At 44.7% G+C, this 27,052-nt stretch overlaps 2 protein-coding genes across 2 annotated transcripts in view; one reads left to right on the top strand and one right to left on the bottom strand.

Annotated features, from left to right (window-relative positions):
* shq1 (SHQ1, H/ACA ribonucleoprotein assembly factor) overlaps window positions 1-10,879 on the bottom strand; it is a 38,683-nt gene extending 27,804 nt beyond the window's left edge. The window contains exons 1-7 of the mRNA XM_062545764.1: window positions 10,719-10,879; window positions 9,821-9,993; window positions 9,314-9,378; window positions 6,929-7,051; window positions 6,320-6,495; window positions 5,311-5,423; window positions 4,902-4,999 (exon numbers count right to left, since the gene is read on the bottom strand). Of these exons, the coding sequence (XP_062401748.1) occupies window positions 4,902-4,999; window positions 5,311-5,423; window positions 6,320-6,495; window positions 6,929-7,051; window positions 9,314-9,378; window positions 9,821-9,963 (718 nt within the window). The 5' untranslated portion in view covers window positions 9,964-9,993; window positions 10,719-10,879. The remainder of the gene's footprint in view (window positions 1-4,901; window positions 5,000-5,310; window positions 5,424-6,319; window positions 6,496-6,928; window positions 7,052-9,313; window positions 9,379-9,820; window positions 9,994-10,718) is intronic.
* Window positions 10,880-13,663: 2,784 nt separating this feature from the next.
* gxylt2 (glucoside xylosyltransferase 2) lies at window positions 13,664-26,706 on the top strand. The gene is made up of 7 exons (XM_062545765.1): window positions 13,664-14,066; window positions 19,652-19,853; window positions 21,864-21,995; window positions 22,135-22,386; window positions 23,720-23,843; window positions 24,752-24,924; window positions 25,460-26,706. Exons 1-7 carry the CDS (start codon window positions 13,792-13,794, stop codon window positions 25,631-25,633), a joined length of 1,332 nt encoding a protein of 443 aa, XP_062401749.1. The 5' UTR covers window positions 13,664-13,791; the 3' UTR covers window positions 25,634-26,706.
* The last annotated feature ends 346 nt before the right edge of the window (window positions 26,707-27,052 follow it).

Consider the following 27,052-nt stretch of genomic DNA (forward strand, 5'->3'; position numbering starts at 1 on the left):
TGGTTGCACTGATGGTCTCTGCCGACTCACTCATCACGCTGGAGCTGGACTATAATCCTCATCATCGCCGCGTGTTTACAAAGATCAGATGGGTTGCAAAACAAACTCTGGCGGAAAATCCCGAAAATCCAAACCTCCCTTTCAGCTATTTCTCAACTGTGAGACACCGCCTATTAACATCACCAAAGTTGTTTGGCAGCATTGTACACAGTCTTTTGGCTCACTGTGCCATACCACCACTTCTGGTGAAAGCTGCAGTCAGAATCATATTCAGACAGGGACAGAAAGAGACTAAACAGACACTGGAAACTGCTATTAAGTTTCACTGGCAAGTCATGGCAAACTCAAACAAGTCACACTGTTGTATTCAAATGCAATCCAGCAACACACCGACATCCACTGGGAAAGCCCTCCTAAGAACTTATTGATAACTACAGACAGAATGCTAGGGTATGCGAGGTAACTCTTACTCAAGTGTTTACAACTTCAAAGTTTCATTGGGTAGTATAAGATTCAGAGCATGGCTGCTACATTGGGGCAAAGCTCATTTAACTAAGATCAGAGTGTGATCACGGCATAGCTCATTGCAAACAAGTTGAGGGAGACTGAAGAGAAGACATAGAAAGAGGCTGACAACACACTGTGGGGGACAGTGAGACAGACAGACACACAGACAAAGAGAGAGAGAGAGAGAGAGAGAGAGAGAGAGAGAGAGAGTGGGAGAGAGAGTGAGAGTGAAAAGAGAGAGAGTAGGAGAGAGAGTGAGAGTGAAAAGAGAGAGAGAGGAAGAGAGAGAGAGAGAGAGAGAGACACACACACACACACACACACACACACACACACACACAGACCCAAACCCCATCACCGAGCTCTAAACTGAATCCCTCGCAGAGTCTGTGCGAGAACAAGACAGATAAAGACAAGCAGAGAGAAAACTGGGAGATAGCGGGTGGGGGTGCGGGTGGTGCCGGCGGGGTGGGGTTGGGGTGAGTGGAGGAAGTACGAGGAAGAGGAAGAGAAAGAGAGAAGAAGTAAACGGAGTAGGAGACAGAAGCTGTCAGCGAGTCTTCAAAATATTGCGCGGGTCAGTTTCCCAGTGCTTTGTGTCATTAAATAGCTCAGACGATGTCTGTGTCCAATATACAGAGCCGGGCCTGACAGGAATACTAAGAGGCTGCAGTTCACAGGATTAAGGCAGAGCTGTCGGAGTGGCAGGGACTGCACGAGCATGCAAAGGACAGCTGGGTGTGTGTCTGTGTGTGTGTGTGTGTGTGTGAGAGAGAGAGAGAGGGAAAAGAGAGCTGAATATGTGCAGCTATGATTAAAAGTCGTTTGTGTGTGTGTGTGTGTGTGTGTGTGTGTGTGTGTGTGTGCGTGCGGAGATGGTGAATACGTGTTATGAACTATGTATTTCAAAGCTGTGTTTTTTGTCAGCTAGTGGATAAGAAAGTAAGAAATGGAATTGGAGAGGGAGAGAGAGAGAGAGAGAAAGTAAGATGGTTAAACAAACAGAATACGGGATAGCACAGAAGAGAGAGGGAGAGAGAGACTGAAAGGAGGGGCATGTCAACGCCTGTGAGCGAGATGTGTTTGTGTGCGTGTGAGAGAGATGTGTGTGTTTGTGTGTGTGTGTGTGTGTGTGTGTGTGTGTGACTGGCAGCTGGTTGTCAGAGGCTAAGAGCCGGGCTCAACAGCCAGACAGGTTCCTGGAGATCATCAGCATGGGCCCCCTCCTGTGATAATCACCCTATCTGTTTAATCTACATCCTCCTCCTCCTCCTCTCCACCCCACCCTCTTCTACCCACAACCACCCCCCCCCCCCCCCCCCCCCCCACATATACACACACACACACACAAGCAAGCCTGACCAGACAGATCCTAATGTCGGGCTCCCTTTTACACTCTCTCTCTCTCTCTCTCTCTCTCTCTCTCTCTCTCTCTCTCTCTCTGCCAGTGGGGTGCAGGGGAATTAGCAGTGTGTTAAACAGAGAGGAGCTGGCCAGTGCAACTGAATTGGCTCTCAGCAGCAGCGGCGGCGGCGGCGGCAGCGCAACTCAACTCGCCTGGAGTCGGCGCGGCGCTAAGCCTTTATCGCCCCCTCATCTCATCTCGTCTCATCTCCGCAGGAGCGACAGGCTGCCCGAGGGGCCCCGCGGCCAACGAGCCACGCTCAGCTCCGCGCCGCTTAAGAGCGTGTCAGATCGCCGCGTTCGCTTTCGCACGGACTCCCGGCGACGACGACGGCAGGTGGGGGGGGAGAGGGAGGGGCGGCGGAGGATTTCGAGACGATGACGAGATTGTCGCAGACGGACACGCGAGGTGAGGTTAATTACTGACTCTCCCTTGATATGTAAAACACAGACACGCCGGAGTGTTCCGACGTTCGCCCCACGGCGCTACGTGAGATGGACTAATCGCCCTGCCTAGATTTCGTTGTTGGCGGACGGGCACAAAATTGAGATTCACAAGCGAGACGGATCAACGGTCTGAAAAAAATGAAGCGGAGGTCCCCGAGAGCCCCTGACAGACTTCAGATTTTTGGTAATCGAGCAGAGACAAAAGCTTTTTTTTCCCCCCTTTTGCGCTCACCACCTGCAAGTCTCTCACAAATCTCCACCACCTGCTGGTCAGTCAGGGTAGTGCAGTATAGCTCTGTAGTACGAAAGGCATGTCACGGTAAAGCGATCATGGACTCACCAGATAATCCAAACATTTCACAGTGTCTGTGTTTTTCAAAAAGAGAATCATGAATTCAAGATCTGCCAGAAGTCAAGCTGAAAGTCAACCACCCAGATGGAAGAGTGCAAACCACTTAGCCACTTAAGCAATCGGGAAAACATACAAATGATCTAGTTAATGAAAACATATGTGGTTTATCTCTGTAAGTGTACACTAATTCAATTATACAAATTAGGGGTTAGACCCTATTTGTTGAGGAATGTTAGTCTATGACCACATTTAAAAAGCCCTTAGTGATATCTCGGTCTTACCCACACGCCTGCAAACGCACACACGCGCACACGCACACAAACACACTTTCTGTGCCAATATGCACACTCATTATTCCTCTCCCCCACCTTCTTCCTTTCCTTCACACACACATCCTCTCTCTCTTTATCTCTCTTTCCCTCTCTCTCCCTTTCCTCTCTCTCTCCCTTTGTCTTACTCTCACTCTCCCTTTCTGTCTGTGTAACTCCCTTGCTTTCTCTTATTAACGCTCTCTTGTCCTCCCTCTCTTTCTCTGTTACTCCCTCCCTCTCTCTTGTTTTCTCTCTCTCACCCACAGCCCATCTCCCTCAATAATGCTCTCTCTCCCTCTCTCTCTCTCTGTGTCTGTCTGTCTCTCTCTCTCTCTCTCTCTCTCTCTCTCTCTCTCTCTCTCTCTCTCTCTCTCCCTCTCTCTGTATACATGAGTCACATTCTGGACATGAGTGATGCAGCTCTCTGGTGTGCAAGGATGTTCACGGTGCTCCTCTTGTTTGGTATTAAGGCTGTCTGAGGGTGGCAGCTAGATTGCACTACGGGGTCTGTGCAGCTCCTTGGATCATATAATTGCAGTCTACTTGTGTGCCCAAGTCATTGCTTCCTTTGCTGGGGAATGAATAAGGTTTTTCTCATTTTGATTTCTTTGTGGGAGCTTATCCTCAGAGGAACCCCATTTTCAGTAAATATTACTGCTTTCAATCACCAGTGGCTGAGAGTTCAAAATGCAAATTCATCTCACCCATAATTATCAGAGCTTAGCCAAATAATGGCATTTTCTTTTACACGGATGTGAGCATATTGCAATGTTACGACGTACTGTAACAGTCCACAGGTTTACATTTTTCAGATTTCCACAGAATGGGGGCACCTGTTTCAACCCACCTACAGTAGATTTGACTTGTAGAGCTGATGGGAGCACATCAACATCTATACAAATACAGTCATGTTTTTTAGTTGCTGTATGCCCCACAATAAAGGGGAGAGGACAAGTGGAGCATGTGAATGGCCATTAGTTCCACTAGACATCATTTTGAGAGATTTCTCAGGAAGGAAACAGACCATCCAAGCCCATATGTACAACGTCTGTAAACCTGGGCAGATGAGCTTTGCTGGCAGGTTCTAATCAACACAAATTTGGCTTTTCAGACCTACACGTTCCTATTCCTTTTCTCTATCTTGCTCTCTGTCCCCCCTCTCTTCTCCTCTCTCTCTCCCCCACTCTCTCCCTCTCCGCCCTCTCTCCCTCTCTCTCCCTCTCTGCCCTCTCTCTCCCTCTCACTCCCTCCCTCTCCCTCTCACTCTCTCTCTCTCACTAGTAACACACACTTTCCCTCCCCCAGACCAAAGCCCTGGGAGCAGGCAGCTCAGGGACGGTGGGCTGTTGGCTCTAATAGCTGCTTTGATAAGAGTGAATGAGGCCAGCGCCAAAGGAAGGGAGGGGGGGGGGGTATCATAATTAGCAAATGACACAGCTGTGTCCATGACAACACAATAGCCGAGTTCCCATCCAACTTTTTAATGACAATTCTGTCCATTGAAGTCCTGAGTGCAAATGCTTAAAGTGTGTCAAATAAGAAGTGAACTTTCGCCTCCAATTCACGGAGTATAATGTGACTAAGGTCTGTGGAAAAAAAATGTTTATTCACATCAAAAACACATTTGTCAAGATTTTATTATGTGTTTAGGTTAAAGTTGCCATGACAACCTCCTTTCAATCCACAGCTGTTCACAACGCCTCCCTTCATTAGGACACTGACTATTTTTTCTAATTTGCACAACACAGCAAATGGAAAACACCCACAGACACTGCGTTTTTTGGAGCCAAATGTTCATCCATGTGTCTAAAATATGCGAATGAGTTGAACGCAAAGAGCCAGCTACTGACAGGCGAAAAAAGGAAGACACGTATGCTCACATGCAGGGCTGTGTTGGGACTGCTCCGAGCTCGCCTCTCCCCACCACGGCCCGAACCTCAGCAGACTCTGGATTGCCTCGTCCTCAAACAGGTCCGCCCTGCAGGGTCGTGCACATGGGAGCGGGGACACACAAAGATTAAGAAAACCACTTTACCTCCAGGAGGGCTGCGCGCACCCTTTCAACAAGAACAACAAAAACAATGCTTGAACATTCTATTTTGTTCCCAAACTACTTCCGCAGCATTAAGATAACATATGGAATGCTAAAACGGAAACCTTGTGGGAACAACAATGACACTGATAATGGAGCTCTCTTGAAACGGTCTATTTGCTCACTGCCTTCTAGCTCGCGCAAACTCAAGACCTTGACTCAATTCGACGACTCAATTCCATTTCTTTCCGACTTACAGATAATGGTCCGGGTCGAACTTGTTGTGCTCGGCGGCTTGGCGGCCACGTCTCCTTGCCGCCGGTGTGGTGCTGTCTGGATCTTTCACATCAATGACATCGCTCAGCTCCTCCTAATCGAAAAAAAGCAGAATAAATCATCCACTGCTCTTAAGCGCCGCGACCTTGAAGCAGGCACACTGGTGGTACACTTTTAACTTTCTTTAATACGGGGGGATAAAAAGCCACCCTTGGGTTACTTCAATGGTGTCATTAACAACCAAGCCATTGGTGTGCTCCGTGCTGGAGAGGACAAGGCCAGGAGCTTACACAGCGGCCACATGAAGCTTTTCTGTGGAGCTGTCTGGACACTGCTAATTCTCTCAGCCTGTTTGGAGTCAGTAACGCTGGAAGCGACACCGGCTCCCCTCGGGTCACTCTGTTTCTAGATGCAGAGAAAGTAGCCAGCAGATTGGATTTAGCCTCGGGCTTTCTCAGGAGAGTTCTAGAACATTTGGGTATTAAGTGCACGTTTCTCTGCCACGGGTCAAGTTCATCATCTACGGGTCTACTGCACACCAGGAGCAGATGACTAACAGAACTGCATACCATATCGTGAACTATGACCTCTTGACTCCCTGGGGAAACTGAGCTACACTGAGCTACTTTAAACAGATTTTCTCTGAGCAGCCTAAAGAAACGAGACTAATACCTAGACATGCATTTTCGACGGCCATGTCATTTTGTAGCATTACCATCTGGATTCAACCAAGCCAGACTTTTTCCAGATAATAAACTGCTTTGCGTAGATGAAGGCATGCTAAACAGCCCATCAGATGGGATTAATTAAGCCCAAAAGCCATAATCCTCCCCATTTCTGCAATTTGTGTCATCTGGAATCAATGACAAGCACTCTCTGTGGGTAAAAAAAGACGCTTGATTAACAACAACTGGGGGGGAAAAAAAGACGGAAAACGTGTAATCCACGAGCGGCCTCTCGCCTCAGCTCAGTGTGATCGAGTGAACGTACCTGCAGTCGGGCGAAGACCCCGCACCTGAGGTTGCCAAAGCCGTACTTTTGCAGCTGGTTCAGCTCCTCCTCGGAACGCTCGGTGTACACGGCCTGCTCCACCTGCCAATCAAACTCTTCCTCGTCCTCCTCTTCCTCCTCCTCCAGTCCAGCACCTGCACTCCCCACACAGGGCTCTGAATCAGAGCCGAGACCAGGAGGGAAGGAGTGAGAAGTTGCAAAAGAATGGGGAGATCATTCTTATCTAACGTGCACTATGCACGCACACACACACACACACACACACACACACACACACACACACACACTGGCATACATACAAGCGAGCACACAGATACACATACACACGCACACACACACACAGACACACACATACATACATACAAGCGAGCATGCACTCACACACGCACACATACACACACACACACACACACAGAAGTGCGGACACACACACACACACACAAACCCATGCACACACCGGCATGTGCCGACACGCACACACAAACACACGCCTGCACATGCACGCACCCCCGCACACGCACACCTCTATCTAATGATTTCTGGATGGCCGCGTGTGAGTGCATGCCTAGTGTGTCCACTCTGACATACCCATATCCTCCACCAGGGGCTTGGCAGAGCGGATGCCCTTGGGTGCCAGCAGGCTCGTCAGCATCTGCAGTCCCTCAAAGTGCTGGCCCGCCGTCTCTTTGGGCACGCGCAGCGTGAAGACACCTGGAACACACACAGTCACGGTGTCACCGCGGGGTGAGACGGATTCTTCCACTGAGGGAACGTTTCTTTAGATGCTCATCTCAAACGGCTTTTTGGGATTCTCTCATCTGTGGGCTCTTTCAGTCTGCTACCATATAGGACTGTCATGATCAGAACGTTTTTAGGGGACAATTAATTGTCGCGTAAATGATTGCAAATAATGATTGTTCATTTGCTACTTTCTACAAGCCATTACAAACAGCTAAATAATACACAATCATAACAGTTTAATAGTAAACATACATATGAACAGCACAAGTCTAATAACAATTTCAAAGTACACATTAACTTATCAATTTCTGGCATTGAACTTTCAAACATAAACAAAATTAACATTTATGCTTGCCTTGTTGACTTCTTAACAAAATGGATAGGGGGCAAGTATGACATGAATTACAACTTAAATACACAAAACCTATTACTAACATATACAAAGAAACAGCTGACAACGACAGGTACCAATAATGATCTCACTCAAAGTCGTTTTTACACAGATGAATGGACTTGATTCTCACAGTAATGGGAACCGATTGCGGTCAGTGTAAGTAGTCATGACCAGGCGCTTATGTAATAACTGTGACAACTCCTCAACCATGTAAGCGCTTCGGCCTACTTCCCTGTCACGTTAATAGGCGAGTGCCTTGAAGGGTGTTTTGCCATTGAAAATAAACAGTTCTCTCCTCCTCAACGGTCAGGCATGTGAGCACATGTGCGTAATGAAAGATATAATTATGGCTCGATGCATGCACAATTACGTTTAATTAATCAATCCCAGAGCCAACGCTAATGCTTGTGGTGAGGGCCACTTGCATTTATGTGCTTGCCAAAATAGCTGTTAAAAAAAAAAAAACGAGCCCGAAAACAAAACACTACACAAAAGGCCAATCTTTTGCTCAAGTCTGCCAGGGAAACCATCTCATATTCTCATGCATTTTAAACACCTAATAAAAATTTCAACACTCTGCCGGAGAATTCACCTTAAAAATGCATTATGTCATTAATTACGTTGGCCCACTGCCCTGGAAAGAGAGACATCTCAATGATTTGTAATTACAAGTGTAAACTCACTGCGTGATTAGCGGGGTGGTATTACCAGCTGCTGGTGAATCATTTACAGGCCGCGGAGCGTGGCCAGTCGCAGGGGGAAGTGGCAGACATCGGGGCCAGTGGTGTCAGGTTAAATATGCCGCACGTCTTATAATTAAAGCCGCTAATTGACAACTCATTAAAAGAGCTGCCACATCTGATAGCGTGAAGATTAGACTGGCGGACCGCATTTGCATCAGGCGCCTTTCCCTTCACACACAGATGACACTGTACAGAGTGCAAATGATAACGACGTGGGCGGTAAACACGGACAACAACAAAAACATATGACAACGGCGGTAAACAAATTGCGAGCGTCGCATAGATTGAGCGAGGCATACATGGAAGGGATGGGAGCGCGTTCGTGATGCCACTGACGGGCCAAACGGTCAATTAAATCTCGAGGCACTGTCTGTAATTGAGCTGTCTGGCGGCATCGCAGCCGGCGTGAAGGAGACACCGGGGATCAATCAACTCGTCCTCGAGTGCAGCCCGGGCCAGCGCAACTCAGGGACCTGCTGCTGCTGCTGCTGCTGCTCTACACTGTAAGGAACGGGCTCCAGTGGTTGCCGGTCAGTGCTGAGGATAAACTCAAAGATTTCATTTCCAGACGACCTGGGCTTTGGATTCCTAAGCAACACATGCCTGCTTCCCATTTAGTGCATGGAGTGCAGAGTTGAGTGAGTATGAGACTTTATAACCTGACTGAGACAAGCCTATGCCTTTACAAATGTGTGACTGGGTACTGGATGGTTAAGTTAGAAACCCAACAGGACCTCAGATGCAAAACCATCTAAACGCCACCTCCGTCAAAAATGGGATGACGGTGGTGAGTGAATGCTTTGAAACATCGTCTGAAATATCGATTTGTAGGCAAAACTCCATAGGAGCCTGTTAAAACAAAATGCTCATTTAAAAGAAAAGTGGTCAGACGGACTTCACTCTTCATGTGAAGGTGGAGTTCTATAAGCAGTGTTGAACTTGATTTATAATGAAAAGCAACGTTAAACACACATGTCAAAGCGGAGGTAGATATTCACTAAGAAATCTCTCCCACGAGAAAAACAACATGGCAGTGTAACATGACCATTAGCAGCAAAAACAACATGTGGTGGGAGGCTTATCAGAAGAACTTACCTTTATCAATATCGAATGATGCTTTCTCTCTTCCATCCTCTACAATTCTGCCAGGTAAGGTCAACCTTTAGACAGATAGACAAGCATGAAGAGTCAGCCTCTACACAGACAGACACAAGCACGAAAACAGATACGGATGACAGTAAACAACAGTAAAATACAGATAACAGAAAACAACATTAATAAATACAGTACAGGTACTGCATCACAAAACAACACTACAAATACCGAACTTGAATCAGGAATAACAAATCAGTGCAACAATAAAGTTTTTCCATAAATAACAAACACAAGATGTGTACCCATCTGATTTACTAATGTCACACTGACACAGAGGAATGTCTCCCATATAGACTAGTATTATTTATGTGCTATTTGTGTATCATGCAAAATGTACATGATACACAAACAACACATAAATAATGAACTGCTAATGACCCTCCCCTGTGCTTTAAATGTACATGAAATTATTTGACATTAACGAGTCAAGAGATCACACTCCTTTACCGAAGAAAGTATGGCTTGGCATAGAACTTGAAGTCTTCCCCGTCAATGCACAGGTCAAACTCTGAGGTCCTGGTGTAGGGCACACGGACCATTAGCGTAAGGAAGTCCGAGTCCTGACTCAGCTCAAACGCTGGGGTCAGCATGATGATGTTGGATCACTTGAAGCAGCAACTCTGTCAAATACAAAATAAAGATGCTATCTATTTATTTAGTATTATGATATGATTCTAGACATCCACCCACCCTCCTCCAAAAGTGGACTATACTGTATTCCCTATAAACTGCAAATTGAATGTAATGCATTTGCACTTGCGATTAATGCATTTGTTTGATCTTCACATTTATTTAACATTGTCCGAATCGAACAAATGAGAATAGCAATAAAATATGCCTAACAGAAACAAGATGCATGCAAGACATGACATTGCAAAGCAGGAAACGATCACGTAAAGACAATGATTTATTTTAACTGTATCAACAACTCCATCTTGTGGTAAGATAGAACATTTTCTACACTGCAATCAACACACTGTCAACATGACACTTAAACCAGCTACCTACTTTGTTTTAACACGAGTACAACAGTTCTATGTCATACAAAATAACCTTTGTTTTCATCTAACTGTTAGACTAAGATAGCCAAGAAGCTGTTAAAAATACATGCAGGCCCTCTCTCAATCATGATGTTGTGATATTTAGCAACGCGTTGTGGATAATCTGTAGAGCTGCACCCACATTGACTAAATCACTTAACTCCCAAATTACATCGGCTATCCCTAAATTCAAAACACTAATAACATTCATGCTGACATAATGTATTATTATTAGCCGAGGTTAAAGAACTGGCTACGTTAAACGTTAGCTAATTGTTATCAAACAGTATTGAGAAAGTTCATACCTATTTGACAGTGTTGATTAGAGATTGTAGTGTCGAAATGACTATCTGAATGACCAGTTTTGTCATTTGACTCTAAAACTTCTGAAAATAGTTACAGAAATCAGCACAACATTTTCAACGTGGTTCCCATCTCTCTGCTGTGTACATTTCCCGCATATGGCTAAGCGTTACCGTAAATACTGTAAACATTTCGTTTTGGTTTGGGTTTGGGTTGTGGCACGCGCCACCTACTGTATCGGTGGAGCAACATACACGCGCGCGAGCAGAGAAGGGCTGCAGCCTGCTGGGGGCTGAAGCAAATTTACATTTATTTAAAAACAAAAGACAATAATCTGAGAATACATAAAACAAACTTTGTATTTTATTTTAGTGTCCAAATTGCTTCTAGTCTAATTATTAAAAAGTTAATTGCAGTTTCCCATTTTGTATATCATATTAGGTTTAGCGATTAATCACTTTCCATTATTCACTTTTGACACCAGCCTTCCTCCATTGACACATTAAGATTTGATTAAAAGTTATGGACGAGTTTGATGTGGAAGGTCCTAGGTTTAAATCCGACCACTAAGAATGAGTGAGTGTGTGGGTGAGTATGTGTGTTTACCGGTCTACGAGGGTGGTGGTAGGCCTAGTATTAGGGAGCTGGTATTAATACAGTGGCCAGAAAAGTTGTGAGTTCAATTCCTGACTTCCAGCGTTGTGTCCTTGAGCAAGGCATTTAACCCTGAGTACAATGACCCTTGTAATATAGTTGACTTCTGTAAGTCGCTTTGTATAAAAGTGTCTGCTAAATACATGTAAATGGAAGAACTTGACTGACCCACAAGCCAGGCCTTCTTCTCCAACATCAGTGTCGGACCTCACAAATAATCCTCCAAATGAACGGGCAAATATTTCCATAAACACTCTAAGATATTATGGAAATCCTGCCAAGCTGCCAACCTTTTTATGCTGATTAGTTCAACCTATAACAGTAGTGACTATAAATAAAAGAAAAAGCACTAACCACACCAACATATTCAATTATATTACACATAGAATATTATATTTTGAAATGTCTATATCTATATGTTAGCCTACTGTTGTGGCTTTCATAGCCAAAGAGCTCTTTGCACTGTAGATGCATTGAGCAGGCAGAGTCTTGAGCAGGTCTCAAGCATCACAGCCTGATCTTGCCAAGACCTCAGTCTTTCAATGCTAGATACACTGGCATTCCTTTACCAAACAGCACAACATCTAAACTGTGATGTCTTGACTTGACCGAGTTAATGAAAACCAGTCGGGCCTCAGGCAATACCTATACACTACAATGATGATACACTGTTCATATTGTTTGACTGTAAAGGCCTTTACTGCCAATGGCCTAAATAACATAATTTTCTGCTTATATGCAATTAAAGAAGCCAGGTCAATCCAGGATAATCCAAATCACCCCCGTTCTCATATTTACATTGATTCCGTCTGGTCGTAGATATGTCGATGTAGACAAACATACAAGAACTCTTTTATACGTAGCCTACTGTCACCTGCTTTTTAAACTCTCTTACATGAGTGTTTTCTACAAGTGCTGCTTATTATGTACTTATGGTTGTATCTCCACTGTTTGGTGAGCGTTGATGTTGTATTTATGTTTATTTATGAATGTGTTCTCTCTGCTGACTGTAAAACAAATGGTCCCTTGGGGATTATAAAGACACCTTGAACCTTGAATATTAATTAGTCAAATCAACACAAACCACACACATAATACACACACCAACCATCACAACTATATTACCACCTTAACAACTATAATAACACGTTTATAGCAACTTTCTGGTAAGAGGCCAGTGTTTGTACATAGCATGTTACAAGATTAATGTAATGAAATCACTTGTAATAGAAGTGAGTAAATAATATGTTGTGAAATTGAGACCTTAGAGTAGCCAAGGTTTAAGAAAACCATCAAAGGATGGTAATCTTACAAGAACTCAAGTAAACCTTATTGTCAACTCAACTGTACAGGGGAGATGAAAACACACAGAGTACACAGAATAAACATTAGTATAACACATATAAAACAAATAAGTACACAATAAACACTGAAGATATGCAAGTAATATGTGCCGAGGTGCACATGCAGTCTGCACACCACCTCAAGTGTATTAGATTGGCACACAAAATAAAAGGCAGTGGACACATGTAGTGTGGGGTGCATGGTGACAGCAGAATGCATGGCCCACAATATCGTAATTTCCCAAATATTAGTCGCGGCTTATACATTGATTTTGCAAAATTTCTTCAGCTATGAGGTTTATATGGGGGCCAGGCAGCTAATATCAATATAAATTTGTTATTTGTTATTTGTCCTGCGGCTTACACACAATGCAGTTAATACACAGGAAACGACTATACTGAGGGAGGCATTAGGCCTACCTCCACCATATAGATAACATTTAAGCCACAGAGCTGCAATTAACATTTAGATACAGTGCAGAGGAGATATAGAGGAATTACCACTGCATCTGTCAATACTGGTGCTAGAGATAGCAGTGCCAAAGCATGGCAGAAGAAGGGAGGGAAAGGGAGGAAAGGTAAGTAAAGGGGAAGCAGGTGAAGGAGGGAAGAGAGGGAAGAATATGATTTAAGGCTCTGTGTGTGTCAGAAGCAGAGGTCAGATTGAGCTAGGAGAGGAGGTAGCCTCTTGGAAGAGTAGGCCTAGCCTAATGTCTTCAAGATTTCAGGACTTCGAGACAAAGAGGCCCTGCTCTTCATTCTTTAAATGTAATGTTATAATAATTAACTTCATGCCAACAACATTCCACTGGGACTACGTACGTTTCATGGGGCTTTACCAATTGACCTACCAAAATGAGTCAATTTCCTCAGCTCTTCTGCATAGTCCGTTACGGTAAGTCACTAAAGGCCCTCCTCCTCCTCGCTGTGGATGATCGAGGCGCTTAGTGTATCATCATCGTAGCACAAAACGACTGGGAAACTACTAGCAGAATGTCAGCACGGGATGTTATTTATCACTTACAGTCATGAAGGAAGACGCTGATGCATTTCCGATCAAACGGGGCATTCTTTCACGATGAGAATCCATTGCAAAATTGTGGCGATTGCAGTATGTTTTGGAGTTTTTCTACTTTTGTACTTTTTAGGGGGGAATGCTGCAGACGAGCCGCCTTTGAAAGAAGTTGAGAAAGACAGCTACTTTCTTCCTTCTTCTGGACCACAGAACGTAGTTTCAGCGAAATTACCAAAAAAGTCACACGAAGAACCTCTTAAAGTTCTAAAACCCCCACGTCTGAGCCGGAAAGATGCGAAAATATCCGCCAGAAAAAGCGATGTCAACGCAAAGCTTAGGTAAGAAATGCGACTCCTTCCAATGTTTTGCGCGACTGCATTCCTTTAGCTAAAGTGATTTGTGTCCGTGATTAAGACGTAGCAAATGTAATGCGATGTGCCATAATTAAACTTAGATATCAGGTTCAATGCAATACAGTTGTTGTGCTTGAATAGTTCATCGAGGGAATACACTCGTCTCTTCTTAAATCGCAATTGCATGCAACCGCAGCAATAGCCCTATGCTGCACGACTGCAAGTTATAGTCAATGTAACCCCTCGAACAACAGCAGCGAGATGGGTATCTTCCAAGATTGGGCTGTGTTACTATGTCTTCACCAAAAATGTTAGTCATGTTATGAAAGGGTCATATTAGAAAATATTCTGTTTCAAATAGTGAAAAGTCTGTCCTCTCCACATCTAAACAAATAAGCTGTAATACTAGTCACAGGCACAGAGCGTCCAGAGAAATCCAATAAAGAGAGAGAAAGACAGACATACAAAACCGTGCCTATGGATGCCCAGACTGCATTTAAGCTATAAGAAAACTAACGATCATAAAAGGAAAAAATAATAAATATGGTCTATATTGTCACTGTGAAATCAGATGTTATGGAAAGGGAAGCTTGTCCCTGCTTCGCCCAGTGTAGAAGAGGTACACATTTCTTTAGAGCTAATTTAATGTCATGCAGTTGGGTCAAGAACGTGGAATCTAAGTAAAAATGTGGGCAAATGGTCACCTTGAAAGGGATTATCCCTCGAAAATCACTTGAGATGAAAGGCAGATGTGACGAAAATCAATTAATTAATTTACCATGCTCCCAAGCCCATCTTGAAAGAGATGTCAAGCATACTGGCCATAGATGAATCAATACCAAATCAATAGCAAAGCTGTGATCTCTGAATGATATATTAGGCTAGTGGGATTGAAAGGGAAAGTCACCACTTGGTTTAAAATATTTACTGATTCATGCAGTAATTTTTTACTGATTCATTTGTATTCCTCACTAGGATCAATGCCCCAGAAAATAGGATCTCATCAGAGGGGACAGAAAACCTTATGAGTCCATAATTGGTTACTGTCGGATAAGCCAACTGTGTCCAAAGGCTATTTCTTTCCAGTGAATTTTGGCTTCACAAGGCTGCAGCCCCACCTATGCGTATACTGTGATTATATTGGAAATCTGGAGTCAAAGGGCCTATGTGGCTACATTAGGATAATGACTAAACCAGAGGAAAGGAGGACTCTGACGATTAAAACACACTAGAGTAGACACACACACACACACACACACACACACACACACACACACACACACACACACAAACAGTCCGTGACACCTCAATCTCTGCCACAGAGGGAAAAGCTCAGGGGAGCCATTTATTTAGTTTTTTTCCTCCCTTTTAAACTAAGCCTTGATTAACTCTTTCCTGACCGCTCCCCTATATCTCCCTGCCATCTCTCTCTCTCTCTGTCCCTCACACACACACATGCATACACACACTCTCACACACACACACACACACACTCATCCTCTCTCCGGGCCAGCACGTCACTCGGCAGTGTGTTTCCTGCCCTGCTCATCCCAAATATACAAACAAGGCTCTCCTGTCTGGACCGCATCACTTCCTGTGGACACAGTCTGGCGTTGCACACGCTGCAGGGTGGTTTCCTGTCTCATCTGCACAGAGTAGCGCTTTTTGTTTTTTTTTCAGTTGGCGTTTGTGGAGTCTATGGCTAAAATGTTTAAGTTTAAGTTTAACAGGTAACAGCCCCAAATACTGCTGTGCAATCACTGGAAAACATACGATTGACACGTAACGCTTTCCAGATTCGCGCTCTCGCTCGATAGAAAAACGTGAAACACAGAAAACGACGAGCTGGATGAAAGGGAGAAATAACCAGAACCAGAGTGTCCTGTGCTCCAGCTCTCTCTCTCTCTCGTGCACATTCACCAGTGCAGCTGGATCTAGTTTCATCCAGTTCAGTTCAGGGTGTAGCAGTGTCTTACTTGGCCCAGTGTTTTCTATGGCTTGGCTGTGTGTGTGTGTGTGTGTGTGTGTGTGTGTGTGTGTGTGTGTGTGTGTGTGTGTGTGTGTGTGTGTGTGTGTGTGTGTGTGTGTGTGTGTGTGTGTGTGTGTGTGTGTGTGTGTGTGTGTTTGTGTGCACGTGTGTGTGTGTGTGCGCGCGTGTGTGTGTGTGCGTGTGTGTGTGCGTGTGTGCCAGAATGACGTGGAAATAGCAAAGCTGTTCAGAGTCTGCTGCTCTCAATTAATCACTCCCTACACCCGAGTGTGAGGTACACACTGGCCTACGTGTACATACATACTATGCAGGGTACTGCTGCAGTGCCCTCTCCAGTCCAGAGCAAATCATGGGAATCATAACAAAATCTCTCTCTCTCTCTCTCTCTCTCTCTCTCTCTCTCTCTCTCTCTTTCTCTCCCCCTCTCTCTCTCTCTCTCTCTTTCTCTCCCCCTCTTTCTCTCTTTTTCTCTCCCACAGAGACATTTGTGGATAGTTCTGTGTTGTTTGAGATGATCACGTGGCGTGGTCGTAAAAGAGTGGAGGTAAATGTAGCGTGCAGGTTCAGAGATGTTCTGGAAAGCTGTGAAAGTGTCATGAGAATGACTTAAGGCTCCGCTCCTACCTCCGGGGCACACCGACAGCTTCCCACTCCCTTTACTCGTGTGTATGCAGATGAGTTTTCGGGCAGCCTTGCGGACTGCAACCGCTGTTAACGGCAGGACGTAAAGCCAGTAATGGCACCCGAAAAAAAGCTCCCTCTGGCAGATGAAAGCGCAGAACTTGCTCTGGAAAATGTGTTAATCAGTGGGCCGTTTGAGATGGTGCACACTTCAGGGGTCTATTAAAAGGCCTGGATTTGCGCTGGCTCGTGGGGACGGCAGAGGGGGGAGAGATGAAAGCGGCAGCGCTTTTCTGATTTTTTGGGAAGCCTTTTGATATTATTCAGATGCCGGCGCCGCCATTCACAGTCAGGGAGAAGCTTGGGGGCCCTTGGAGGACTGGCGGTGGTGAGTCCGCCACAGTTGCTGCTGGTACGTTCTGCAAAAGTCAGATGGAATGCTTTGTCTGTGGAATTTGCTATCAGAGGCAGCAGCAGCTGGGAGGGGAAGATATGAAAATGAAATATCACCATGTCGGTAGCCAAAATGACCACCGCTAAACCTCAACTATAATTTAATTTCATATTAAATATTTCCAGTCACATTATGAATATTGCATGCATTGATTAAATACGCACATCGATATTAGTATGTTATAACATTGTAGTCATATGGTCTTACTGTGTGCCTGGCATTTGAGGTTAATTTGAGGTTAGTCACACTAAGCATATTGTTGCATACTGTATATTATGCAGATGTGCATTAGTCTATTCACATACTAACACTGTAGATTGTGTTTCTTAGGCCTTGCACAGTAATTGTGGTGGTAGGTTACAGTATGTACTACAGTTATGTACTACAGATTAGATGGTAGTTATCTATACTCATCAGTGATCAGCTACTTGTCCGCTTATTGATTGGGCTGAACATCATCTATGCCCCCCTTCCCCCCAATTGATTAGCGTGCAGTGCCTTTGCCTGTGGCCTGTGTGAAGCAAAACTGTTGTACCTTTCCACCTCCCCCCCACCGTGGCCTGTACTGTAAGCAGGTCTTCTAGTGTTCCACTACTCAGCCGGTGAAACTGCATCCAGATGTGGAGGAGGAAGGAGGCAGGAAACGGCTTACATATGAACGCCGTGTGCCCTGTTGGTTTACAAAAAAAGACTGAGTCAACAACACAGCCATTTCCATTGTAACCAACCAGCACATAAAACCTTTACTGTGTTTGGTGTCCTGAACATGCCGAGGACATTTATAGTTCCTCTCCCTCCTCGAGTTCCTCTCTCTCCTCCACCCCCCCATCCACCCACTCCTGTGCATTTTAAATCGGCAACAAACAAGCTGTGGTTGTGCTTCTCAAAGAGCACGCTCACCTTCAAAAAAGGCTCACACAACACAACACAGTCACTCCCCACGGGAGCCTCATCTATAATAATTTGTGCCGAGTGATTGTCTCTCAGTCAAGCAGAAAACGAAGTGTCACGCATGAGGGCTGCCCTGTTTTCCTCCGTCGCATCTGTCAGCCTCTTGCCTCGTGTGGGTTTATCTCGGGTGTCCACGCTTGCCTATCCATGGAGGCACAAGCATTAAAACCTTCTTCACCGCCCCCCCCCCCCCCCCCCCACCCCCCCACACACATACACACACACACTGCCTCTTTTCCTCTCACTGCACCACAAAAGCCCCTTTTGATGTGTGTGTGTGTGTGTGTTTTTCTCCCTTCATCCTTCCTCTGCTCTCTCACAGGGCTACATATTCGTTTTGGCAGCGTGGTTTGTTTCCTTTACAAAACCCCTGGATAAATGGCGGACTCTGTTCCTTGGGGGTGTCCTTCCCTCGTATCTGTGAAGGGAGCCCCGGCGTCCTGTGGGCCATGAGAACATCAGCCCTTTACACAAGCCAGGAAAACATGCCCCAAACCAGAAACATGCGGCAGGTCATATGTCCTCGGTGCAGGGGCTGCGTTGCAGCCACAGACCTCTCTTGTGTCTTTGGCTGCGCTGTGCACTCCGCATCGATTTGCATTCTGTGGCTGTCGCCATTCCCCCCGTAAGTCCCTGGGCAGCGGTTATGCATGGGATACGGGATCCGTTTGGCTGCGTCAGAAAGAGACATGTTATGGGATACGGGACCCTGGGGAACAGGAGCGTGGTCATACGGTCCATGGATCAGCGCGTATCCGCTGCCTGTCAGGGGAAACAGCACGAAAGTGTGAAATGTTTCCCAGACTGATCATCTCTCTCTCTCTTTTGTTCTCTCTCTCTCTCTCTCTTACTCTCTCTCTCTCTCTCTCTCTCTCTCTCTCCTACTGTAGCTGCCTCTTTCTCTTTCCCTCTCTCCCCCTTTCTGTTGTTCTCTCTCTTTCTTTCTCTCTCTCTCTTAGCTGTCTCTCTCTTTCCCTCTCTTGGTCATGTTCTCATTTCCTTCCTTTTTTCGCTTCACCGCCAATACTCAGTGGAAGATTATCCCACCTTTTTGCGCAAGGACAGCATTCACTGAACAGCAGATACCATATTTTGTCAAACGAGTCTTAGGTAGGAGTCCTGGTCACCTGAGATCTGCCTGTCAGGGGAAACAGCACGAAAGTGTGAAATGTTTCCCAGACTGATCATCTCTCTCTCTCTTTTGTTCTCTCTCTCTCTCTCTCTCTCCCCCTCTCCTAGCTGCCTGTTTCTCTTTCCCTCTCTTTCTCTCTCTTAGCTACCTCTCTCTCTTTCCCTCTCTCTTAGCTACCTCTCTCTCTTTCCCTCTCTCTCTCCCTCTCTTGGTCACGTTCTCATTTCCTTCCTTTTTTCTCTTCCCCGCCAATACTCAGAACGCTTCAGGAAGATTATCCCACTTTATTGCTCAAGGACAGCATTCACTGAACAGCAGATAACATATTTTGTCATGAGAGCGACGTCTGAAACGAGTCTGAGGTATTTAGGAGTCCCAGTCACCTGAGATCTTAATAAGCTGCTTGTCGTTGCTCCTCACAGGCCGAAGAGTGACGGGGGGCGAGCGGCGGACAAGAGCGGCCGCCGCGCGGCCAACAACGTCATGCACTTGGCCGTGGTGGCCTGCGGGAACCGGCTGGAGGAGACGCTCACCATGGTCAAGTCGGCCCTGATCTTCAGCATCAAGAAGATCAAGTTTCACATCTTCGCCGAGGAGGACCTGTCTTCGGAGTTTGAAAAAGGGGTATGTGCGTGGGTTGGGGCCTGTGGGGTTTGGAGCACAACCATACATACAAAAGAGTATTTTTGTTTGAATGTGCACACTGTTTTACAACACAAGTTGTTACAGTGTTAAACATGAGCTTTGGCATCTCGTTTTAGTTTAGAAAGGAAATCAATACATTGTTCATGAATGTATGTTAATAACCTTGCAAAGTCACAATGTGATGTAGCCTACAAATGTATCTACATTGATTAGTGCATGTACGTTCATTCTAAACTGGCAATATGATTGACATATGGAATGCATTTGAACAAGATCTAAAGATTGGTGCTACAGTACATGCTTGACCAATTTTGGTCGCTATATGAATCTTCACAGGATTAGCTCAACCCAGGGCCAGGAGGTTGCTCTATTTTCCAGCAGACCTCATTTTTATAAAGGCATTCATATGGGTCAGCCGCACTTTCCCCGAGAAGAGCTTTATGATTTTGTGCAAGTCTGGGAAGCAGTATCTCAATAATCCTCTCATAGGAAGGAAGAACTCCACCAAAGCCGTGTGTTTGCATAAGCACTAATAAAAAAAAGTTTGGGTCCAGGGTTGCTTTGAACTCCCTCTCCTTCGACTCGTCTAATCTTAAGCCAGATCAGAGCATATTTTACCTCCTCTGAAAGCGTCGTGCTGCAGCACCATTTATCATTTCTCAACCGGACAGCAGTCGTGGCTGACCTTTTGTGGCCGGTCTGGAGGACTTTTCCCCCAGCAAGAAGACACAGGCCTATTGGGACATCATGCTGTGACTCATGGAAACATCTATCATTTGTTTTGCTTTGTCATATTGGTCTGAGCTGTCAGCAATTGCCTGGTGATGTCAAGAGTTTTTATTTGAGGTTTTGAAGCAAGGGCAGCAGTACTCGGTACTTTTTAGACTTTGGAAATCGCCTGAGAACGTTGCAGAAAAACATCTGGCCCAAAAAAAGTCTTTGGTGTGATTAAAACAAGTTTAAAAAGTACTGAGGAGTGCTGTCCTTGATTCAAAACCTTTGAAACTAAGAGGAGGACTCAGCACCCAGTCCAGTTTAGATTAAGATGTTTGGTATGTTAGTAATTTTTTTCTGAAAAACACTACATTTTCTTTTTATCCAGTGAATGTACAGTATCTGTATCAATAACGATGGCTAGCAGAAGTATTGAAATAAATCCCTAAATAAGGTTTTTCTATCCCACTGCTAATCCTAAAATGCTTTGAAGCCTTTGAAACCTAAGATGTTTGGCCACCTTAGTGGCTGTTGCACAGAATCTAAAACGTTCAAACATACCAAACATGTCCCAATGGGAGTGCTTACTTTTCTCGTCTGTGTTGGTGGAACAAGCGCCGTGCGGCAAGCAGGAGTCTGGCTGCTTTGATCTTTTCGACCATGTCAGCACCGCCACTGCCAGCCCCTCACGCTGTGGCCCTTTTGCCTCTGATCTGAATTGTTTGGTAATGCTACCAATCGCCACGCTGGCTCAGTCTGTAGCAAAGCAGAAAATTGTTGGCCTCGGATAAAGAGCACAGGCGTTTAAAGGGGTTTAAAGGTGCCTACGCCCCCAGCTACTGTCCAGCCCCTGGTGAGCCCTGCTGATGAGTCGAGTTGGGAAAAGTGTGTGTGTGTGTGTGTGTGTGTGTGTGTGTGTGTGTGTGTGTGTGTGTGTGTGTGTGTGTGTGTGTGTGTGTGTGTGTGTGTGTGTGTGTGTGTGTGTGTGTGTGTGTGTGTGTGTGTGTGTGTGTGTGTGTGTGTGTGTGTGTGTGTGTATCTGTCTGTCTGTGCGTTTGGCGGGGGCTTTGTACTCTCTCTTTACTTGGCACCTGGTGAAGAAGAGCTGATGTCTTCTGGGATTCCGCTCAGGAATAAGCGCTTGTCTTTACTTGCTTGTCTGGATTAAAATGTTGTTAGCATTTCTCATTTCATCAGGAAGTATCATTGCCTAAACAGTGTCGGATTGTGGCCACTCTGAATGATGACGTTGTCTAAATATTTGCCCTTTTCCAGTTGAGCAAGTGGCCCCGTCCTTTCTCAGCCAAGTTCCAGTACAGCATCTACCCCATTACCTTCTCTGTGGGGAATGCAGACGAGTGGAAGAAGCTTTTCAAGCCGTGTGCCGCTCAGAGACTCTTCCTCCCAGTAAGCCCCCCCCCCCCCCCCCCCTTTTCCCTTTGCTCCAGTGCACCCTCTCTGTGGCTCCCACAATGTGTCTCCCATGTGTTTTCTGCAGCACAAAAGACAGTGAAAAATGGCCGGAGTTTCTGGTTTGTGCCATCAGGTCATCCTGAAGGACGTGGACGCACTGCTGTATGTGGACACGGATGTGCTCTTCCTGAGGCCGATGGACGACATCTGGAGCTTCTTCAAGGCCTTCAACAGCACCCAGCTGGCGGCCATGGCTCCCGAGCACGAGATCCCCAAAATTGGCTGGTACAGCCGCTTCGCCAGGCACCCGTTCTACGGGGTGACGGGCGTCAACTCTGGCGTGATGCTCATGAATCTAACCAGGATCCGCAGCACTGTGTTCAAGGTGAGGGAACCATGCCATTTTCAGTTTGTGAAAGAAGCAGTGCACCACATCACTAGCTCTACCTGGAAATTATATGTATTTGGCCTGCGGACTGCAGGGGTAACTTTTGAATAATTTCAAACCAATTTAGTCTGCTTCACCACCCTCAGTCAGCACTCAAATATAGCGATGGTAAAAACTGTGAACACGCAGACAGTTTCAACATCCATCACTGTGGAGTGTGTGTTCAGTGTGGGGTAAAGGCATACCGAAGCTACACTTACACATTCACTTTTCTGGGCGAATTCCAGTTGTTCAGCGAAACGCAATTATTTTTGAAAACTCCTCATGTAAGAGAGAGCAAACGGCTGAAATATTGGCAGCTGTGATTCAGATTTTGTATGCTAGTTTTACGAGACTGTGCTAGAGAGGTGACTCACCCATTTCCCACTCTCCACTCTTCTTTTCTCTGCTTTTCTCCTCAGATGTTTTTTTCAACTCCTTCTCTCATTGTAATTCGGGCTAGTGTATCTTTTCTGCTGTTGTAGTCAGTGCTTTGAATGTCTCCTGCTGCTTATCAGATGAAGTGAACTGAATAAGCACTTACTGTATGTCCTTATCCTTGAGTTCCAAGTACAAACTCGCTGCTCAGAAAGAACGCATTGTGAGCAAACATCACCTTTTTCTCGCTGTCACTGTCAAAATCTTAAAATTTCAAAACGTATGGACATAGTCTCTGACTAAAGTCATGAGTGCCACTCTTGATTAGCAGATTTAACTAATCAAGAACAGCATGACAGCACTGATTTCAATCAGGTCTATCTTATCTAGATTAGGGATGATGGAAGATTATCAGTGCACTTTACGAGATGTCGGATATTCGAAAACCCTGACCTCCAATAGAGGAAAAATTACTTTAACGCAAAGCCGGTTTGGATTTTATGCTTGGAGATTCGTGCCAAGGTACGTGACTGACTTGACATCACAATCATGCTCTCCAACCACGGTGGCCTCCCTTGCAAAATCACAACAAGAGGCAAACCTTACTCACATTACAAATGGGCAAGGTAATTGATGACTAAATTAAATTACAAATAGAAACATTCTCATTGTTGCCCAACTTCCTTGGCTTGCTGTAAAGACCAGACTAACACAATCATGTTACTGGGGGATCCAGCAATGCAGGTCGTCATGAAGGCAGTATTAGCCCAGGGGCATGAATAAACCCCATTAGTTCATCAATGTCTCTTGAAAAATGTCTCCCATGCTCATGGTGCTGTATAGCATTTGATCAAATGTATGAAATGAATGTGGACAACACGCAGCATCCTGATAAATCTATTAATTCCAACAGAATAGCATGATTGCCACTGGTCTATCATGGGAGGATATGCTTCATCCGCTTTACCAGAAGTACAAGAACCACATCACGTGGGGTGACCAAGATCTCCTCAACATTATTTTCCACTACAACCCAGGTAGGGTACCAAAAGCTGCTGTTTTGAGACTTACTTTAGATGCAGCGAGGAGGAGAAAGAGAGGAAGGTTTCTGGAGTTCTGTTATACATCAGTAGGTCATAGTTGTTGTGAAGAGAAACCTTTTTTGCAGTCTGTGCATAACCTCACCAGAAGGCTTTGATGTTGCACATAATGTATTTTTGTAAACAGCTGGGTTTTCAGTGTAAACTTCAAACACATTTTCAGGGTCATTTGTAGATTCAGTCCCAAGGACAGCCTCCTCCCTTATCTATGACCAGATTGACCACAGTGAATTATATTTGTATTGTTCCATTTAAAAGTGCAGTCCACAATTCTCATCCAAAGCACTTTATTATCAAACTCAGTAGATAGCTCACCCTGGCCATCTGGCTTTTATGTATTTGGGAAGGAAAAACACTGAGGAATTGGCTCTGTAAATGGGAAGCAAATATACTGTCTTGGACTGACACAGGAACAATCCCAGCCAATCAACATAGTATTTCAGGGGCATGGAGAGGGGGGTGGGGTGTAATTTGAGCTTTGACAAAACCAAGACCAAATCGCAAACTAGAACTCCAAGCACAGATACTGGCTGAAAAAGGTTGTGCGAAACAGTACTCCGGAGGGGAGATGGCAGTGGTAGTGTTTGTGTGATAACATTAACAGCACTTTCCCAATAACAAGCATGGCCATATCAGAGCCACCAGCAAATGGAAAATCAGGGACATATGGAAAGAAGCAAATGTCAACAGTCTGTTAGCACAGATCCCCCTGCATCTGTGTTTTTAGTGGTGCCCATGCTTATTTGTGATTTTTCCCCCTCAAGCCTCAAGTCTGGCGTGGTTAAACACATGGTTGGATTCCATGTGGTCTCAGTGATTCAGCTGTATGGCTTTGTCTCCCCCAGAATGTTTGTACACGTTCCCGTGCCAATGGAACTACAGGCCGGACCACTGCATGTATGGCAGCAACTGCAAAGGGGCAGAAGAGGAGGGTGTGTCCATTCTTCATGGAAACCGAGGGGTGTACCACGATGACAAGCAGCCAGCCTTCAAAGTGGTGTATGATGCCATACATGATGTGAGTACTGATCATATCATCAACATTGTGGGAATGATTATTCTTCAAGCTTTGCTATGAACAAATAATAGGTACAAATGGGGAAACCAATTCTGCACCCACCCTCCTACTGTATATGATTAGCTTCTACTCAAAAGTGTACGTTCAAATATAGCCTACCTATGTAGATGTTTTTTGTTTTTTTTTCTAGCAGGGAAGACATTCTCTGATCAAATTCTGCCCTTTTGTGTCACTAGGTTTGTAAAGTTGCTCTACAGTAAAAGCTGGTGGTGGGGGGGTGTCTAGATGACAACAAAAGTAGCCCATTGTGTATTCATATCATTCTCCCCATTCATTTTGGCAACACGGCTCATGGAGCACATCTCTTTATCTGCTCATCACTGTTCTCCCTAGCAGCATGAGCCCCCTCTGCTGTTCAAATCTGATGAAATCGGCAGCACCAAATCACCCTGACCCCATTTCTGGTGGAGTCACACTGTTCCAAACGGCCTCGCTGCATTTCTCTTACCTCTGTTTGTTTTTTCTTGTGTTTCAGTATCCTTTTGAGGAGAACCTCTTCCAGTCCCTCTTCTTCCCTCTTCAGACCAAGTTTTTGGACACTGTGAATACACTGTGTGGTCGAATCCCGCAGGTGTTCCTGAAACAGGTGGAGAAGACCATGAAGGCCGTGTATGAGCAGAAAGTGGTCAGACGGGTTAAACATCCATAACCTTGAGCCACCTTGGTGGTGGTCAGCACTAAATCTGCCTGTTTATCCAGTGACCAGAACAGGAAGTCTTTCTGTGAAAGATGTGCAGAGGCAGCCAATGATCCTGTAGCATGTTGCATAACTGTGGTCAGCTGTAATCAGTCAAGTTTCAAAGTAAACCGAACTGATGATGTTTGCTAAGAAATGCAGATTCCTGTCTGGAATTTGAAACACGATGTTCGTGGCATTGAACAAGGATTTCCACTCATGCACAATTGAGCAAGATGCAACACTCCACTCTTTAATACAACTTTAATGAATATTATGATAAATATCAATGAACTGATTAATGAACTGATGTGTATGAATGCACAGCTATTTCGTTTTTATTATATTGCATATGTCTACATATGAAGCTGCAAGCTGGACAAGAAGTTATCTCAGAGGAACAAAGCACTTCTCAATTTATAATGTGTTTCAAGAACTGAACCGTTGATACATATCATATTGTGAATAGCTATAAGGACATGTATAGCTATGTTTGAACATTTTGTTATGAATGTCAAATTCCAAAAGCCCTTTCAGAAGCCAGTGATGAACAAAATGTGAATCATCGAAACCCAATGAGGATTTTTGCTGTTAGTTACAAAATAATGTGAATCCATTATGTAATACTCTTTTGCTTTGAATATGTCCAATGTTGGTACATACAGTTAACAAAAATATATTTGCCAAATTTTCACACATTGTATATAGACATTTACAGTATTTCAGTAAAAGTATTAACTGGAATATAGTCCTCTCAAGTGCACTTTTGCCCAGCTAAGTGGCTCTCAATGGTATGAGGAAGTGAAATGTTTCACATGGGAAAATTGAATTGTCTGTGGTCTCATTTCAGATGTTGTAACTTTGTGAGGTCTAAAGCATTGTGTTGCTTATAGTGTTACTGTTAGGAAATCTGGAAACCTACCTGGGAAAAATAACTTCTATGCTGCAATAGGGCTTGTGGTCAATCCATGAACTGTTGCTTGAATTTGTGCTTTATCTGTTATCCACAAGGAATTTCTGTTTTATAATAAATAAATAAAACAATCTGTGCATATGAGCGGTATTACATTTTTGCATTTAGCTATTAATGCAGTGGGGTATTTGTGTAAAACTAGAGAGTTTTGCATGGAAACTCCTTGCAAATGGCAACAACAGCACCACTGGCACAGACTGGTTTGTGATGCATTCAGGTCACAAAATTACATATTGCATACAACTGGATTGTAGGAAGAACAGGGATGTTTTTTTTCACATAAAATATTGAATTGTTGCTGTAAGAATCACACACGATTATTTTAACATTTAGCTAAAATGGCAAACTTGCTTTATATTTTTAACAACAGGACCACGATACCTATAAAAAATGTTCAGGTAAATACTTGGTGATTCATC

This window comes from Sardina pilchardus, chromosome 9 (assembly GCF_963854185.1).
Source record: "Sardina pilchardus chromosome 9, fSarPil1.1, whole genome shotgun sequence".
NCBI classification, from domain to species: Eukaryota; Metazoa; Chordata; class Actinopteri; order Clupeiformes; family Clupeidae; genus Sardina; species Sardina pilchardus.

What these genes read in the sequence shown, in the direction of transcription:
- gxylt2 (XM_062545765.1), top strand. Translation starts at nt 13,792, where the DNA reads ATGAGAATCCATTGCAAAATTGTGGCGATTGCAGTATGTTTTGGAGTT. An exon ending in TATTTTCCACTACAACCCAG is followed by an intron (nt 23,844 to 24,751) that starts GTAGGGTACCAA and finishes TGTCTCCCCCAG; the next exon opens with AATGTTTGTACACGTTCCCG. An exon ending in TGTATGATGCCATACATGAT is followed by an intron (nt 24,925 to 25,459) that starts GTGAGTACTGAT and finishes CTTGTGTTTCAG; the next exon opens with TATCCTTTTGAGGAGAACCT.